This window comes from Hemiscyllium ocellatum, chromosome 1 (assembly GCF_020745735.1).
Source record: "Hemiscyllium ocellatum isolate sHemOce1 chromosome 1, sHemOce1.pat.X.cur, whole genome shotgun sequence".
NCBI classification, from domain to species: Eukaryota; Metazoa; Chordata; class Chondrichthyes; order Orectolobiformes; family Hemiscylliidae; genus Hemiscyllium; species Hemiscyllium ocellatum.
This window is the reverse complement of record NC_083401.1, coordinates 130,087,668-130,106,328: the sequence shown is the minus strand read 5'-3', so window position 1 is coordinate 130,106,328 and position 18,661 is coordinate 130,087,668. Positions and strand designations below refer to the sequence as shown.

The window sequence follows — 18,661 nt, the reverse complement described above, 5'->3', positions numbered from 1 at the left end:
GGGAGAGGTGGGTGTCAGATGGCCAGGAGGGGATTAGAGTGACACATAAGTTAGACCCCAGCTGGGAAGGATGCTAGGATGCCATATTGGTTGGGTTGGGGGGGCGGGGGGGTCCACTCAGTGCCCATGGTAGAATTCCAGATGAGCAGGTGGTTGGGTATAAAGTAATCGGTTGCCAGGTGAGTAGAGGGTAGAATTCCAGCTGTAATAGGGATATGGTGCAAGGTGGGTTGGATGCAAAATGGGAAGGTAAGTAATGTACTATTTAAGGTATGTCGGGATGGATGGGAAAAGTTGGGTCCAGTGAAGCATGGGGAGGATGGGTGCTGGATTTAACAGGTTCGTGTCTGGCAGTGGGTTAGGGTTGATAGTCTAGTCTGCTCTGGACCAGCGGGGCACTGCTCAGGTAGTTGGTTCAGGGTCTGGGGAGATGTAGTTGGGGGAATGTGTGAGATAAGTGTGGGGCCTGTTGCATAGTTACTCAGGAGTTAGACTTTGCATTTAATAGTCTTAACATTTCCTTAGTAAATATTTTGCTTTCTTTCATTGGGATCCGCTGAAGTCTCCAATTTAAAGGGAGTTTTCAGGGGGTTCTAAGCATTGAGAAATTGCCGAGAGAAAAATTCAATTTCCTGATCAATTCTTTCAGAGTATGCTACAACAGAGATTTGCCCGGGTTACCATGCACAACTCACAGTTTATACTGGAATAATGATTTTCCAACAGTAAATCCAGGCTACGGTTTAGGATCTAACATCTGATGAATGGCCACTGACTTGAAATGTTGAGATGGATTTAATTGTCCCAGTAGAGGACTAAAGAGCTGAGGGCAGCTCTGATGTGAGCGTTCCTGGCTGCCCCAACATGGTTAAACCCAGTCAGGTACCTAATTGCTTCCTGGGTCATGTATCAGCAAGACCCACCTCCAAGATCTATTTGCCAATTGGAGGCTCGAGCTCTTCAGTACCAGCACTCCCACTGGGAATGGTGGTCATTGCCACTGCTTGCAAGAAGAGGAGCAGCCATGGAGCCCAGGAATTCGACTAAGTGGGATGAACTAGTTGGAGCCAGTTGGGCTGGATTAATTGAGCAGGTTAGTTGTAGAAAGGTTTCTTCCTGTTGGCAGATTTTGCTGCTGGGTGGGTCTGTTGAGGAAGGGACTTACCCAAGCTACTTACAAGCCAGTGAATGTATCATGTAGCCTGCACACATGGTGTAGTCTTCACGGTGTGAGATGATGGCTGTCTTCAGCTCTTTCCAGATTTCCTGCTCTCCATTAAAATCAACTCTCTGAAGATTTTAGTGAAATCATTATTTGAAGTTTGCTAATCTGCTTAACCCTTGAAGCCACTCAATGTTGAGCTCTTTCTGAACTGTTTCTTTGGGGTTGTTTCTGGTAGCATTTGATGAACATTGAGGAGCAGATGAGCTGGTGATCTGTCCAGCAATCATCTGCACTGGTCATTACTTTGGTAATGAGGACAAACACTTGGTCTCAGGATTGAACAATGATGTAGTCAGTCATTATGCAAATGTTTTGATTTTGTGTGGCTCCAAGAAGTCATGAACTTGTCTTTATGGTGGAACAATGTGTTGGTGATGACTAATTGGTGTTCCCCATATTTGGTGAGTGGGGAATCTCATAGGAGTTGGGAACGACAACACCATCTTTTCTGATGGTTCTTTTCCACATTTGAGTGTCCTTTCCAACCTTGGTGAAGTTCCAAGGAGCATCATCCTTTGGGATGATGGTAAGTACGGCGTCCAGGAATCCTCTATTACTACATTCATGTAAGCTGAGACAAGTGTCCATGTCTTATTCCCTCGGCCCTAGGGAGTTAACACTTCATTGTGTGAACAAATGAAGCATCCTTGTAGTGGTTAATTTAGCTCAGAGCTGGATGGCTGGATTGCAATGCTGAGCTGAAACCATCAATGTAGCTTCAATTCTCACGCTGAGGGAGTTTATCATGGAGTATGCTCCTTCTCAACCTCTCCCCACACCTGAGGCTTGCTGACACTCTGGGTAAACCATCATCAGTCATCCCTCTCTCTCATGAGAGAACACCCCAACAATCTCATAAGATTATGGTGACTCTTTACTATTGCAAATAATGTTACATTATCTGATTAATAATGCTGAATTGTCTTATTAATGATGCCAACTACCATTTAAAATAAGTACCTCAACATTCTCAAAACACTAAAGCAATTATGGGTTTTTTGTTAAAATCTAGGTGTTCTGCAGTTATGTTTAATTGATCGGACGGCACAGTGGAACAGCAGTTAGCACTGCTGCGTCGCAGCGCCAGAGACCTGGGTTCAATTCCCGCCTCAGGCGACTGACTGTGTGGAGTTTGCACATTCTCCCCATGTCTGCGTGAGTTTCCTCCAGGTGCTCCGGTTTCCTCCCACAGTCCAAAGATGTGCAGGTCAGGTGAAATGGCCATGCTAAATTGTCCCTGTAGTGTTAGCTAAGGGGTTGCGCTTCGGCAGGTCGGTGTGGACTTGTTGGACCGAAGGGCCTGTTTCCACACTGTAATTAATCTAATCTGATCAAGTCAGTTTGCAAACTATAAAATACATGGTTCTTGTTGAAAGACTGATATCATACTCCTTTCAAGCTGCTGCATTCAAACATTTTTATTTTTCTAAAATTGACAATTTGACGAGTTTAGCAACTAGGAGAAAATGAGGACTGCAGATGCTGGAGATTGGAGCTGAAAATGTGTTGCAGGAAAAGCGCAGCAGGTCAGGCAGCATCAAAGGAGCAGGAGAATCGACGTTTCGGGCATGAGTCCTTCTTCAGGAATTCCTGAAGAAGGGCTCATGCCCGAAACATCGATTCTCCTGCTCCTTGGATGCTGCCTGACCTGCTGCGCTTTTCCAGCAACACATTTTCAGCAAGTTTAGCAACTAGTTTAATCAAACAAACCCAATTGTTTGAAGCTAGACTCTGTTTGACACATTTAAAGCAACTTAGCAACTACCCTAACTGCTACTTGTATCATGAACAAAGATTTAAACTAAACTTTTAAAATTATAGCTAAGGGAAACTCCTAAAATGTTATTTCAAGCCAGCAAAAAATCCTTAAAATCAGTATTGTTATTAAAATCTTACGGTTATGCAGAATTTAAAGAGCCACTGTTCGCAGTAATTGCAGAGATCTTTGCTGGGTTTGGAGGGAGATACTTCTAAGAAAATAAATATGTAAATTTTTTAGCTCTGTTGGGTCGTGAAAGTCTTCTGCAGAAATTGCAAATTGCTTCCTTACCAGATCAAGATATTTTAATCTGTCGTAATAACCTGTTCCTCTTATTGCAAGCCGTGCTAATTTCCCTCTTCAGACTATTAAGTGCATGTGAAATGTTAGCCTTAATGAATTTCTGCTGAGCACTCATCTTCTTCTGGCTGCGTCAGCAAGGTAGGTAGTAGTTGGGCTTCTGAGCCCATCCACTCCGAGTCGACCGCATCCTTCTTTCTGTTTCCTTTTTGTCATCTTTTGCTTTATCTTCATCTTGGTTGGCAGCAGAGGAGGTGTCACTGCGGAGGTGGCTGGAGTAAGACTGATGGCAATGTTGGTGAGACAGCAACTGCAGTTTTGGCTTCATGGTGGGCCCAGATCAAGCTGCCTAGTGATGTTAGTGAGGTGGCAGCAGTGGAGCCAGGGACTCCGGGGGCAACGGCTGGACTCAGAACAGGGACTCTTTATGGACCGGAGGCTGGAACACATTACAGAAACCCCAGAGACTTTAAGAAACCTGGAGCCATGCTTGACAAGAAGAACTGTAAAGCTAAATGCTTTTTCTTATTTTTCCAACTTAACGTTTTTCTATCAATTGAACAGAAGATAAAGCTCTATTTAAATAATTTATTTTTATTAAATTTTGTAATCCAAAATGGTGGCAGATTGTGACAACACTTCACTGTATTTTCCCAAATGCGTGTTACAATAAAGTCATTCATTTGTTCATGTTCCAATCTACTCTTGGCAGATTAGCCATTGCAGAAGATTCTTCTCAATTACTACCTTAAATCCTGAATTATGTTCCTGCTGCTGCCAAGTGGATTGCTGAGAGGTCTCTCAACTTGTCTTTGGGAAAGGTGGAAGGAAGCAGGAAGACATCAGGATAGCAACCCTAAGGCTTTTACCTGATTTTTACCAAATCTCACCTAAAAAAAATTCTCCTGTAGCATCTGCAAGATGAGCTGAAGTCTTGATTCCAGTGGCAATTGAGTTTAAGGACCAGTTGATTTTGAATTCAAAACAAAATCAGAAATTGCTACGAAAACTCAATTGAAGAAGGGTCACTGGACCTGAAACATTGAGTCTGCTTTCTCTCCACAGGTGTTCCCAGACGCGCTGAGTTTTTCCAGCAACTTCTGATTTTGTTTATCATTTTTAACATCCAACATTTTCAACAGTTCTTTGCTTTTTGGCATTGTATTCAAACTTAATTCCCCTTAAAGAAATGGGCTTAAATGGCATGAAACAAGTGGCTGGCCTTTAATCCAACCTAGAACATTTAATTGTTGATATTCACTGCTACCCTTGTCTTCGAGTCAAGTGAAGGATTTACATCAACATTATTCCCCTCCACCCACACCAGTTTACAATTGATAAGAGTTGTGGTTTACATCATGACAAGGTCAAGTTTTGCTGCATGCAGTAAGAACTGCTTTTCATGTTCTTTGGATTTTCTTTATTTCGCACCGTGTCATCTCATTTGAGGAATATCCAAAAGTTAAAGACCCTGAACCTTTGTGGATTTTTACGAGGCAATTGGAAGCAGGGGATTGTGAGAGATTTCTCACACAGGGTTGACTGTGTATGGAATGAGCTGCCAGAGGAAATGGTGGAGACTGGTACAATTATAACATTTAAAAGGCATCTGGATAGATACATGAATAGGAAGGGTTCAGAGGGATATGATCCAAATGCTGACAAATGGATCTAGATTGATTAGATCATCTGGTCAGTATGGATAAGTTATAGAACATAGAGAAGTGCAGCACAGAACAGGTCCTTTGGCCCACGATGTTGTGCCAAGGTTTAATCTTAATATAAAATATAGCAACTTAACTTATGTACCCCTCAACTCACTGCTATCCATGTGCATATCCAGCAGTCACTTAAATGTCCCCAATGACTCTGCTTCCACCACCATAGCTAGCAATGCATTCCATGCATTCACAACTCTCTGCCTAAAGAACCTACCTCTGACATCTCCTTTATACCTTCTTCCTAATATCTTCAAACTATGACTCCTTGTACGAGTCAATCCTGTCCTGGGGGAAAAGTCTCTGGCTATTGCCTCTATCTATTCCACTCATTATTTTGTTTACCTCAATCAGGTCTCCTCGCTTCCTCCTTCTCTCCAAAGAGAAAGATCCGAGCTTATTCAACCTTTCTTCATAAGGCAAGCCCTCCAGTCCAAGCAGCATCCTGGTAAACCTTCTTTGAACCATCTCCAAAGTCTCTGTATCTTTCCTGTAGTAGGGCGACCAGAACTGGACACAATATTCCAAGTGTGGTCTTACCAGGGACTTGTAGAGATGCAGCAAAACCTCACGGCTCTTAACCCCGATCCCCCGTTAACGAAAACCAAAGCACCACATGCTTTCTTAACAACACTATTCACTTGGGTGGCAATTTTGAGGGATCTATGTACTTGCACACCCAGATCCCTTTGCCCCTCCACACTGCCAAGAATCCTGTCTTTATTCCTATTTTCAGCATTCGAGTTCGACCTTCCAAAATGTATCACTTCGCATTTACCCAGGTTGAACGCCATCTGCCATTTCTCAGCCCAGTTCTGCATCCTGGCTATGTCATGCTGCAGCCTGCAGTAGCCCTCTGTACTATCGACGACACCTCCACCCTTTGTGTCATCTGCAAATTTGTTAACCCACCCCTCAACCTCCTCATCCAAGTCATTTATAAAACCTACAAAGAGCAGAGGCCCAAGAACAGAGCACTGCGGGACCCCACTCAACACTGACCTCCAGGCAGAATACTTTCCATCTACAACCACTCTCTGCCTTCTGTCAGCCAGCCAATTCTGAACCCAGACAGCCAAATCTCCCTGTATCCTATACTCCCTGACTTTATGAATGAGCCTACCATGGGGAACGTTATCAAATGCCTTGCTGAAGTCCATATACACCACATCCACTGCTCAATCTGTCTTGACACCTCAAGTAACTCAATAAGATTTGTGAGGCATGACCTGCCCCTCTCAAAGCCATGCTGACTGTCTTTAATCACACTATGTTTTGCCAAATAGTCATAAATCCTATCCCTCAGAATTCTTTCCAAAACTTTGCTGACCACAGATGTAAGACTGACTGGCCTGTAATTCCAGGGATTTCCCTATTACCCTTCTTGAAAAGAGGAACAATATTTGCCTCCTTCCAATCCTCCGGTACAACTCCCGTGGAGAGTGGTAAGGTAAACTGTCTCCACTGATTAGATTAGATGGGGGGGCAAATATCCTCGCCAGCGGATCAGCAACCTCCTTTCTCACTTCCTGGAGCAGTCTAGGATAAATCTGGTCTGGCCCTGGAGACTTATCAATCTTAATGTTTTCCAAAATTTTCAGCACGTCAACTTCATCAATCTTGATCTGGTCAAGACTGTATCCCAGCTCCTCAAAGTTTTCGTTTACAACAAGTTCCCTTTCCTTGGTGAAAGCCGAAGCAAAAATCTCATTTAGGGCTTCCCCTATCTGCTCAGACTCCACGCACAAGTTCCCTCCGCTATCCTAGACTGGCCCTACCTTTTCCCTGATCATTGTCTTATTCCTCACGTATGAGTAAAATGCCTTTGGGTTCTCCCTAATCCTTCTTGCCAAGCCTTTTTTGTGCCCCCTCCTGGCTCTCCTCAGTCCATTTCTGAGCTCCTTTCTAGCAAACCTGTAATCCTCTAAAGCTGTGCTAGATCCTTGCTTCCTCCACCTTACGTAAGCTGCCTTCTTCCTTTTGACGAGAAGTTCCTCTTCTTGTCATCCAAGGTTCCTTAATCTTACCCCTTTTTGCCTGTCTCAGAGGAACAAATCTGTGCATCACTTGCAACAACTGCCCCTTAAATAGTCTCCACATGTCTGCTGTGCCCTTTCTGTGGAACAATTTCTCCCAGTCTGTACTTCTCAACTCCTGTCTGATAGTGTCATAATTTCCTTTTCCCCAATTAAATATCTTCCCTTGGTAACTGCTCCTTTCACTCTCCAAGGCTATGTTAAATGTGAGGCCGTTGTGATCACTTTCACCAAAGTGTCTCCCACTGTGAGACCTGGCCTCTCCCCTCGTCCGGCCTGTCTACATACTGAGTAAGGAAACCCTCCTGAACACACCTGACAAAATTGGATTGAAGGATCTTTTTCTGTGCTGTACAAGTCTATGGCAACACAGCCACACCACCAACAGTTCTGACAAAGATTCATATTGAATTCAAGAGGTTACCTCCACATCTGTCTTCACAAATACTATCAGATATGAAGAGTATTTCTGCTTTGATACCAGATATTCCTAAGATGGTGGCACATTAGTAGCGCTGCATCCGAGTTCCTGGCTCAGTGCTTTGTTTCTTTTTCTCTTTAATTGTTCTTTTGCTCTCTTTTTCTCTTTTAAAAGCCTTCCAGTGTCTTTGACAGGGCGAGAGCAGCCCTGGTCCAGAGCAGTGGTAGCAAGTGTCAGCACCTTGGCGAGAGTGAGCCCAGTGCAGGGATGAATGAGTCCTTAGACAGCTCACGATGACACTGAGTGTTGACCCAGCAGCAAGAGACAGCGATGGAGAGTGGCGACTTCGTTGGTGGGCCCAACAGTACAGGACTCAAGGTGATGGCAACGGCAACAGCATTCAAGATGGCAGTAACAGTAGGGCAGCCCTTATTGTTGGCAAAGGCGGAATGCATTGACTCAACTCTGTACTTCTGATGGATCGACAGTAATGACAGCTGGATCAGTGACAGAGTAGTAGGTCTGGTGTGGTACACTTGGAATGCAGTAACAGCAATACTGGCTCTGGAGTGGGGCTCCTGGAATAGATTGTGATACAGGGTCATTGTTGGTGGGCCTGGAGCCCATTGTGGAGACTCTCACTTCCCTCCCCCCATAGTGAGCAAATCACAAGAAGAGAGGAAGCACTCTTTTTGGTTATATTCTACTTATATTCTTAATATTTTCTGTACCTCAAAATGACGTCGGGGCACGATGACACTTTTCACTATTTATTTGTTAAATTCAAGCGACAATAAATCATTCATTACAATTCAATGTTCCCTACTTGATTGACAGGTTAAGCAGTCCAGAAGAAACCAAAGGGAGAGTTGAAGTCTTTATGGTAGACGTTGTACCCCCTGGTAACCACAGCCCAGTCACAGACCCTCTCCATGAAACCAGAGTAGTTGGATTCAGATACAGTAGTTTAACTTCTCATTTGACCCAAACCCACCAATTTTGGCTGCTTAAAATTCTTCCTGATATTAGATTTACATTACTTATAGTGTGGAAACAGGCCCTTCAGCCCAACAAGTCCACACCAACCCACCACACCCATTCCCCTAAATTAACCCCTTCACCTAACCTATGGGCAATTTAGCATGGTCATTCACCTAACCTGCACATTTTTAGGCTGTGGGGTTTCCTCAGGGAGGATGTACAAACTCCACACAGACAGTTGCTTGAGACGGGAATTGAACGCGGGTCTCTCGCTCTGTGAGGCAGCAGTGCTAACTGCTGTGCCACCCACTAATATTTGACACTTTACAGCACACTTGACCCTGTTTGTATTCTAGTTGTTTTGTTTTGAAGCCGTTGGTCAGTTTTGTTGTCTGTACTCGGTTGCTGACTGTGCGTAGTGTGTTCCCCTAAAAGGACAAAGGAGCCTCTCCAACGACCATCAGATAATGCGCTCACTCCAGGGGCGAGTGCACTCCGCACCAAGTACACAATAAGTCTTAAAGTTAGGGGAGGCTCTTGGGCAAAGTTGTCTAGGAGGAAGGGTTGGACTTCCTGTCTCAAGAGGCTCTGGATCAAAATGAAACTTCGCTGTTGCTGAGCCGGAGTTAATACGATCTGCTTCCTGTTGCTGTTAAAGATGCTGTTGTATTTGCACTTGCTGTTATTCTGTTTATTCCCCGTTGACAGGGGGGATTTCTCTCCTCCGCGTTTCAATGTGAGCCTGGAGGTGCCCGCTGAGCAGCGCTGGGAGCCGGTGCTGAAACATTACGATGCAGCGCAGCTCCGAAAGATCATGCAGCATGTAATCGGGTAAAGGGCGGTGGTGTCAGACTTCTGTGTCAGCCTCAGTGCGGACTCCATTGGTGTTTAGGCACGTACACTGAGCTGCTCCTGATCGCTTTCATTTCTACCAACGGGGAATTCATTCTTTTATGTTGTGATGCAGTTTTATGAATTTCCAGTTTGTTGCTCCCTTATTTTCTTTCATTTCTTCTTTACCAGAATTTAATCTTTTTTTATTATTATCTATGTTTCGAGTCCTTGTTCAGACCGAAACATTGAATTCTGATTTTTCTCCACAGATACAGCCAGCTTTTCCAGCAATTGCTGCTTTCCTTCCTGATGTGCAGGATCCGCAGTTCCTTTCGGCTTTTATTTATTTGTTTGTGCTGTGTCTGGCTTAAACATGGATGCCCAGGGGGAGGCGCTAGTGCTGTGAGGCAGGTTGGTTTAAACTGGCCTCTCATGGGGAATGGGAATGTGAGGGGTTGGCTCTGCTGCCCCCAGAGCTCCAGGGACAATAGATGTGAAGTTGGAAAAGCACAGCAGCAGGAAAGTCCATTTTTTTCGTACCTGATCCCTTTCTAGGGACTGGCGAGGGAGCCCAGAAGGGGTCCGGGTGGGCAGCTGGGATGGTGATGGGTGGATGCAGGTAGAGGGTTATTGTGATTGGTCAGTGAGAAGTGGATAGATGAGTAGGAAGATGAACAGGTTGGGTCAGGTCAAGGAGGTGAGGAGGAAGGGGAGGGCTGGATTGGAGATAAGGCTGGGGGAGGTGGAGGGATTTTGAAGCAGGTGAAGCCAATGTTGAGGCCATTGGGCTTGCCAGGTCAAATATCAGGCGTTGTTCCTCCAATTTCCGTTTGGCCTCACTCTGATGGCGGAGGAGGCCAGGGATGGACTTGGTAGCCATGGGAATGGGAGGTGGAATGAAAATGGATGGCAACCAGAAGGTCAGATTGGTTGATGCCCGCAGAGCACCGTCACTGAATCTGCATTTGGTCTATTCGTTATAGAGAAGACCACACTCAGAGCAATGGATGCAATAGATCAGGTTAGATGAAGTGCAGATGAATGGCTGCTGCCTTCGACAGAGGTGAGAGTGGACATGTGTGGGTACGTGTTGCACCTCTTGTGGTTACAGGGGGAGGTACTGGTGTGGTGGAGGAGTTGATGGGGAGTGTAGAATTGACGGAGTGTGCGTTCCCTATGGATATCAGATGAGGTAGGGAAGGAAAAATATTCTTGGTGCTGGGGTCTGATTGTAGGTGGTGGAAATGTTGGAGAATAATGTAGTGGATTCTGTGGTTGGGATGGTGTGTGAGGACTAAGATGACTCCATCCTTATTGTTGTTGGGGGGGAAGGGATTTGAAGGCAGAACTGCGGAAGATGGAGGAGCTGTGGTTGAGGGCATCCTTAATTAGGAGGGGAAACTACAGTCCCTAAAGTAGGAGGATATCTGGGATGTCCCTGGAGTGGAAATTCCCCCATCCTGGAGCAGGTGTGGTGGAGGATTTGAGAGTATGGGATAGCAATTTTGCAGGAGGGTGGGTGAGAGGAGGTGTCGTTGAGGTAGACGTGGGAGTCGGTGGATTTGACATCGACATCATTGGTGAGTTGGTTTCCAGAGATGGAGACAGAAAGGCCCAGGAAGGGGAGAGAGGTGTCAGAAATGGTCCAGTTGAACTTGAGGGTGGGGTGGAAAGCATTGGCAAAGTTACTGAACTGCTTAAGCTCCTCGTGCAGCCATCACTATAGCGGAGGAAGAGGTATGGGATGATACCAGTGTGGTTGGGGAAGAGGGACTGTTCCATGGGTCTTCCATCATCAACTTCAAAGTCTCTCCTCCCCCAGTCTTATCCAAGGTATAGCCCCAACCCTCCTCCTCACCTCCCTGTACCTAACCTATCCATCTTACTCACCTATCCACTCCACCCTTCCCAATGACTAATCACAATAACTCCCTACCTACATCCACCTATCCACCATCCCACCCACCCCCACCCCGCCCCTACACCCTCCCTCTAAGTATTTCTGAGCTCCCTCTCCCTTTCCAATCCTGATGAAGGTTTCGCCACAAAACATTGACTTTCCTGCTCGTTGAATGCTGTCTCACTGCTGTGACCTTCCAGCTTTGCATCAATTGACTCTGACTTCCAGTATCTGCAATCCTTATTGTCTCCTAGTCACAATGCTAGGGACCCGGATTGATTCCAGCCTGGGGTGACAGTGTGGAGTTTGCCATTCTCCGCGTGTCTGCAGAGGATTTCCCCCGCGTGCTACGATGTTCTCCCACCATCCAAAGACGTACATGTTAGATGGATTGGCTACACTGAAATTGTCCATAGCGTCCAGGAATGTGCAAAATAAGTGGGTTAGCCAATGGGAAAGCTGGATTACTGGGATAGGGTGGGGTGGGATGGGTCCAAGTATAATGCTGTTTGGAGGGTTGGTGCAGAATCAATGGGCTGAATGGCCTGTATCTGCACAATAGGGGTTCCATAATTCTAAGCCAAAGACTGGATTAGCTGACACTGTGGAGCATGTATGCTATTGCCTACAAATATGAGCATGTGCATTAACAGGTGTAGCTATGAACAGGGCGGGGAGTGGGCAAGAAGCTGGTGAGAGTCGGAAAGAGATCAGGTAGTGGGGGAATAGGTTTGGGCTTGGAACGGGGGGATCAGGCCGGCAATGTGGAAGAGATCTCTCTGACCAATCTCTTAGCCACCATCTGAGCCCCTTCCCCCTCTCTGACCTGATCTCTCTCGCAGGCCTGTTCAATTCCCATTTCGATGTTGTGCCTGTTCTGTGCACATGCACATCAACACACTCTCTGTTGGATGCAATGATGCAGAGGATCTGGAACCCAATTTGTGTGCTGTTACCCCACTATTAATCCAGTGTCAGCAATAGTACCTGCCCCAAATTAGAAGGGAATTTAAGTGGTAACAGGGAGTAGAAAAGCTGGGAAGGAGGTGGGAAGATAAGAGAAACCAAGCCAAGCATCGAGTACACTTTGAAAGTAGAATGATATCAAAAAAGGCAAAGCTAAGGACTCTCTATCTGAATGCATGTAGCATTCACAACTCGATAGATTATCTCAAGGCAAAAATAGCAGTAAATGGTTATGATATAATTGCCATTACAGAAACATGGCTGTCTAGTTAACACTGAACTTTCAAGGATATTCAACATTTAAGGAGGAACAGAGAAGCAGGAAGTGGAGCTGGAGTTGCACTGATAATAATTGACAGGATCGGTGCATTAGTAAGGGAGGAACTCAATTTGGCAGAACAATGTGTGGAAACTATTTGGTGGATCTAAGAAACCAGAAGTTATTTACAGACCGTCAAATCGTGGTGGTAGAGAAGAATGTAGCATGTGCAGCACAGTAATGGCGGGTGACCCCAACTTGCATATAGACTGGGTAAACCAATTGAGCACTAAATGTGCGGAGGATCAGTTTCTGAAATATAGGGATGATTTTCTAGCGTGGTATGTTAAAGGGCCACCGAGAGGCAATTCTCGATTTAGTATTATGCAATGAAAAATGTATCATTAATAATCTTGACAGAAAAGAATCTTTAGGGATGAGTGACACTTTATGATAGAATTTTATATTATGTTTGAAAGGGAGGCAGTTCAACCTGAAGCAAGGGTATTACATTTAATAAGGGAAATTATGAAAGCTTCAGGCACAAGTTGGCTGAGTTGACTTATTGAAATACATTAAAAGGCATGACTATATAGGCAATGGACAATCTTTAAAGGACTGTTAGATGGCCAATAGCAACAATAGATTCCTTCAAGGTGCAAAAACCAAACAAAGGTCAGTGAGCTGTGGCTGACAAAGGAAGTTAAGAATTGTGTGAGATTAAAAAGAAAGGCTTATGAAGTGGCTGGAAACAGTAATGAATCTGAGTATTGAAAAGTTTTCAGAGTACAGAAAAGGAGGACCAAGGAACAGCTAAGGAAAGGAATACAATATGAAAGCAATCTAGCAAAAAGTTATTTAAAAATAACCACAAAATGTTTAAAGGTATGTAAAAATGAAATGTTTGGGTAATACGAATTAAAAACCAAGTCAGGGCGAATTTTTTATGGGGAGCAGAGAAATGCCAGTGATGCTAAATGATTATGTCTGTTTAGAGGAAGATTCTATGAACTAGAAACAGAAGTAGACAAGTCAACTCCTTGAGCCAGCTCCACCATTTAATATGGTTATGGGTGATCTCATCACGGCCTCAGTTCCACTTCCTTCCCCACTCGTATAACCCTTTAGTCCATTACAAATTAAAAGTCACTATCTCCTCATTTTTTTTTTGTAAGATTCATTTTTGTGGAATGTCAGCATTGCTGGCTAGCCAGTGTTTATTGCCCGTTCCTAGTTGCTGTTGAAGAGGTGGTTGTGAGCTGCCTTCTTGAACCACTGCAGTCTACCTGCTCCGGGTAGACCCACAATGCACTTAGGGAGGGATTTCCAGGATTTTGACCGACCGACAGTGAAGGAATGGTGATATATTTTCCAATTCAGAATAGTGAGTGGCTTGGAGGGGAACTGCTGCACTTGTCCTTCTAAATGGATGTGGTTGTGGGTTTGGAAGGTGCTGCCTCAGGATCTTTGGTGAATTTCTGCAGTGCATCTTGAGCATCGGTGGTGGAGGGAGTGGAAGTGGTGCCAATCAAGCAGACTGCTTTTTCATAGATGCTGTCAAACTCCTTGAGTGTTGTTGGAGCTGCATTCATCCAGACAAGTGGGGAGTACTCCATCACACTCCTGACTTGTGCCTTGTAAGTGGTGGACAGGCTCTGGGGAGTCAGGAGGTGAGTTCCTCACTGCAGGATTCCTAGTCTCTGTCCTGCTCTTGTAGCTGCTGTGTTTATGTGACAAGTCCTGTTGAGTTTCTGTCAGTGGTAACACCCCCTCCCCCCAGGGTGTTGATAGTGGGGGATTCTGTGATGGTAACACCATCGAATGTCAAAGGGCAATGGTTAGATTATCACTTATTGGTGATGGTCATAGTCTGGTATTTGTGTGGCACCACTTGTCAGCCCATGTTTGGATGTTGTCCAGGTCTTGTTGCATTTGAACATGAGCTGCTCCAATATCTGAGGAGTTACAAATGGTGCTGAACATTGTGCAATCATCAGCAAACTTCTCCAATTCTGACTTTTTGATGGAAGGAAGGTCATTGATAAAGCAGCCGAAGATGGTTGGGCCTGGACACTACACAGAGAAATTCCTGTGAGAGACGTCCTGAACCTGAGATGACTGACCTGCAACAACCATGACCATCTATCTCCCTATATGCCAGGTATAACACCAACCAGTGAAAATTTGCCTCTGATCCCCATTGATTCCAGTTTTGGTGGGGATCCTAGATGCCACACTTGGTTGAATACAGCCTTAATGCCAAGATCTGTCACTCCTACCTCACCTCTGGAATTCAGCTCTTTTTTTCCAAGGCTGTAATAAGGGCAGGAACTCAGTGGCCCTGGCAGAACCCAAACTGGACATCATTGAGCAGGTTATTGCTGAGTGGGTGGCTGTTTGATGACAGCTTCCATGACTTCAGTGATGTTTGAGAGTAGACTAATGGGGCAGTAGTTGGCCTGGTTGGATTTATCCTGCTTTTTATGTACAGGGTATAACTGGGCAATTCTCCACATTGTTGTCTAGATGCTAGTGATGTAACTGTACTGGAATAGCAAGGCTAGGAGAGTGGCAGGCTTTGGAGCACAAGTCTTCAGTACTATTGCTGGAATGTTGTCAGTGACCCAGTGTCTCCAACCGTTTATTGATATTACTCTGATTGAAGCAAATCAGCTGAAGACTGGTATCTCTGATGCTGGGGACCACTGGAGGAGGCCGAGATGGATCATCCACTTGGCAATTTAACTGAAGATTTCTGCAACTACATCAGCCTTGTCTTTTGCGCTGATGTGCTGGGCTCTTCTATCATTGAGAATGGGGATATTTGTGGAGCCACCTTCCCCAGTTAGATGTTTAATTGTCCACCACCTTGACAACTGGATGTGGCAGGACTACAGGCTTTAGATCTGGTCTGTTGGTTATGGGATCACTTAGCTCTGTCTGTCACTTGTTGCATTTACCATTTGATACGCAAGTAGTTCTGTTTGGTAGCTTCACCAGGTTGACACCTCACTTTCAGGTATGCCTGGCGCTGCTCCTTGCATGCCCTCCTGCACTCTCCATTGAATCGGGGTCGGTCCCCTGGCTTGATGATAATGGTTGAGTGGGGATATACAGGCCATGAAATTGCAGATTGTGCTGGATACAATTCTGCTGCTGTTGCTGGCCCACAATGCCTCATGGATGCCAGTTTTGAGTTGCTAGATCTGTTTGTAATCTGAGCCATTTAGCATAATGACAGTGCCACACAATACGATGGAGATTATTCTCAATATGAAGGCAGGACTTCATCTTCACAAGGACAGTGCACTGGTCACTGTTACTGATACTGTCATGGACAGATGCACCTACAGTCAGTAAATTGGTACGGGTGAGGTCCCTGTTGTTGGTTCTCTCACCACACGCTTCAGACCCAATCAAATAGCTGTGTCCTTTAGGATCCGACCAAGAATGTGCAGATAGAATATAATGTACGATATGTGAGGTTATCCGCGTTTAAAAGCTGAGGTCTGAAATGTATTTCTGAAATAGTGAGAGACTGGAAAGTCTAGATTGGCAGTGACTTCGGTTGAGACCTTGTCAATGTGTTACTGAAAGCAACAAACCGAAATCTTGCTTCAATTCTGCAGGAGCTTAGTTAGACCTCACCCTGGAGTATTGTGTGCAGTTTTGGTCTCCTTATTTCAGGAATGATAAGATTTTCATTGAGGATGTTCAACATAGTTTCACCCAGATCTGTCCCCAGGAGAGTGGATCCCATTGAAATCAACAAAATACATAAAGATATAGACAGGGTAGATGTAGGTAAGATGTTTCCCCTGTTTGGAGAATCTAGAGTCATGGACAAAATTTAAAAATAAGGGGCAGCAGTTTATGTCTGAGATTAGTGTTTTTTAGCAGGAGTCAAGGAAGTTAAAATGGAGATAAAGGATTGCACTACTCTTCATTGTTTTTTGTTGACTCCTTCCACAATTTCTCCCTTCTCCCATTCATTCAATGACACTCGGAGCAAGCAGCCTTGCCAATGGTCAGTAATTTATTATGATCAGTACTGCATTTGGAATTCTCCACCAGAGACAGCAATGAGATTTTACTTTCCTGAAGCCACGAGGCAGAACCATCTTGAGTGAAATACGGAGTCCAGGTTACATCACATTGTCCCTCCGCTCCCAGGATAGAATCACCATTTCTCCTCCTCTCTCCCCGGGGGGGACAACTCATACTATTTCGCCCTCTCCTGACATGAATGACGCTGTGTCCCAATCCCCAGAGGCAAATTACACTCCATTCCTTTTCCCCAGGCAAGTCACACTTGTGGCTACCCCACACCAAGGACTCTACAGCTTTTCCTTCCATTCTGAGAACAAAGGTCTCGACGCCTGCAGGTTTAATGTTGCTGGTTTCCAATTCTGCCCAAATGTTTATGATCTCAGTGACAGCACAAGTGGAAATCACCCTGATAGCCTAGGAATGGTTCTGCATCTAGATTTGCACTTGTTCCATGTGAGCTGTTGTCCAGCATTAGATAATGATCATGTGCGAGTGTCAGCAGTATGTTTCCAAACTCCCAGGCCTGGTCTCCAAAGGATTGGAAGGGCTTTGAGAGTCTGCAAAGGAGGTAACTGAGATGGTACCAGCATTGAGGGAATTTAGTAACAAAATTAGATTGTAGAAATACTGGAGTCAGAGCATTAACTTTGTTTCTCTCACCACAGATGCTACTAGATCTGCTGAGTTTCTCCAGCACTTCCACTTTTTATTCCAGATTTCCAGCATCTGCAGTATATGCCATTTATTTAATATTTAGTTCTCTCCCACTTCCCTTCAGGAATGCCCATCTTGAAGAAGTTCTGCTCTTCTATTTGATCGGATTTCCAGTTTAATCTTTCAACTTGTTCACCTTCATTGCTTTTGATCTCCTTCTTACTGTTTGCCAAAGAAGAACCATACTGGACGTGAAATATTAACTCTTGTTTCTCTCTCCACAGATGCTGTCACACCTGCTAAGTTTCTCCAGCACTATCTGTTTTTACTTTAGATTTCTGGCATCTGCAGTATTTTGCTTTTATTGGTTGGAGAAGCTGGGGTTGTTCTCCTTGGAGATTTTATTAAGGTAGACAAAGTTATGACAGCTTTGGATGCGGTAAACTAAGAAAATCTTTTGGTGTGCCAGGGAGACAGGATTTTAGCTTTTGGGACAGAGATAAAATAAAGAAGATAAATAAATTTATATTTCAACTGTTTAAATAACATTTATGACAAATATCTTGAATCAATTAACTTTTGTTTCAGCTCTATCGCTCCAAAATGGGTGGTTTCCACCATTGAACTTCTGGCACACCAGCTCAGCTGGATATTACCACAACCCTATGAAAGAGAAATTCAAGGACTATGTAAAGCACTAGATGTAAGCCTTGGAGAAGGACTTCTTATCAATCTTGCTTATGAACTTTCTAGGTAGGTGTTCTTTGATATGAGAATCTACGTGTTAAGAACCAAACCATTAAACATTGATCAATTTCACACCTTAACTACTTTAGCTTGCCTTACAAAGGAAGTCAAAGTCAGTTACTCTTCACCATGTAGGAATTGGATCTATTTTCTCTCTTATTTTGGAGCATTCGTGCTGGTTTTCATTGCCTTTGTATTCCCAGGCAGGATTTTAAAAACGTTTTTGGAGGATATTATAGAGTCAGCTAATACAAATGGCATTAGGGCAAATTGCTTACATTCTAAGAGTGAAGGAATAAATCTGATATGAGCAAGTTGTTTTGACTGGTGCACTGACAATGGTCCCCGGTTGTTATGACTCTAGATGGGATACCCCTGAGAAGTGGGATGAATTGGCTCCCATTTTGTGCTCAACCACTCTCTTGGTCATAAAGTTAGTTTAAAAAAGATCACTTCTCTTGTTGGTACCTTTTCCCAGCTTCAATATGTTAATGTTTTAAAAACAGCCAAATTAAGTAGGCAGGAGTGATGTGGAATAACAATATATTTCCAAGTAAGGATGATAAGTGACTTGGAGGGAACTTGCAGGTCATGGTGTTCTCCTGGATCTTTAGTTTATTTGCTACTAAAACAAGAGAAAAGATAATAAAATATGACACACGTACATTCAGGTTAGAAATGAGAGGTGACTCCAAGAAGTAAAAGTAAAAACAAAAGTATGATTTGGTCTTTAGCTTGTCTGTGATGAAACCTGGCTGTTAAGGTGGATATTCCAGTAACGCTGCCTTTGGCTATAAAGTAGCTGTTTGGA

The 18,661-nt window shown here is 44.3% G+C and overlaps 1 protein-coding gene across 1 annotated transcript in view; it reads left to right on the top strand.

Annotated features, from left to right (window-relative positions):
- The first annotated feature begins 8,990 nt into the window (after nt 1-8,990).
- The window catches only part of LOC132816380 (N-acylethanolamine-hydrolyzing acid amidase-like), a 34,470-nt gene continuing 24,799 nt past the window's right edge, over nt 8,991-18,661 (top strand). Inside the window, exons 1-2 of the mRNA XM_060825859.1 lie at nt 8,991-9,271; nt 17,692-17,856. Coding sequence (XP_060681842.1) covers nt 9,099-9,271; nt 17,692-17,856 — 338 coding nt within the window. The 5' untranslated portion in view covers nt 8,991-9,098. The remainder of the gene's footprint in view (nt 9,272-17,691; nt 17,857-18,661) is intronic.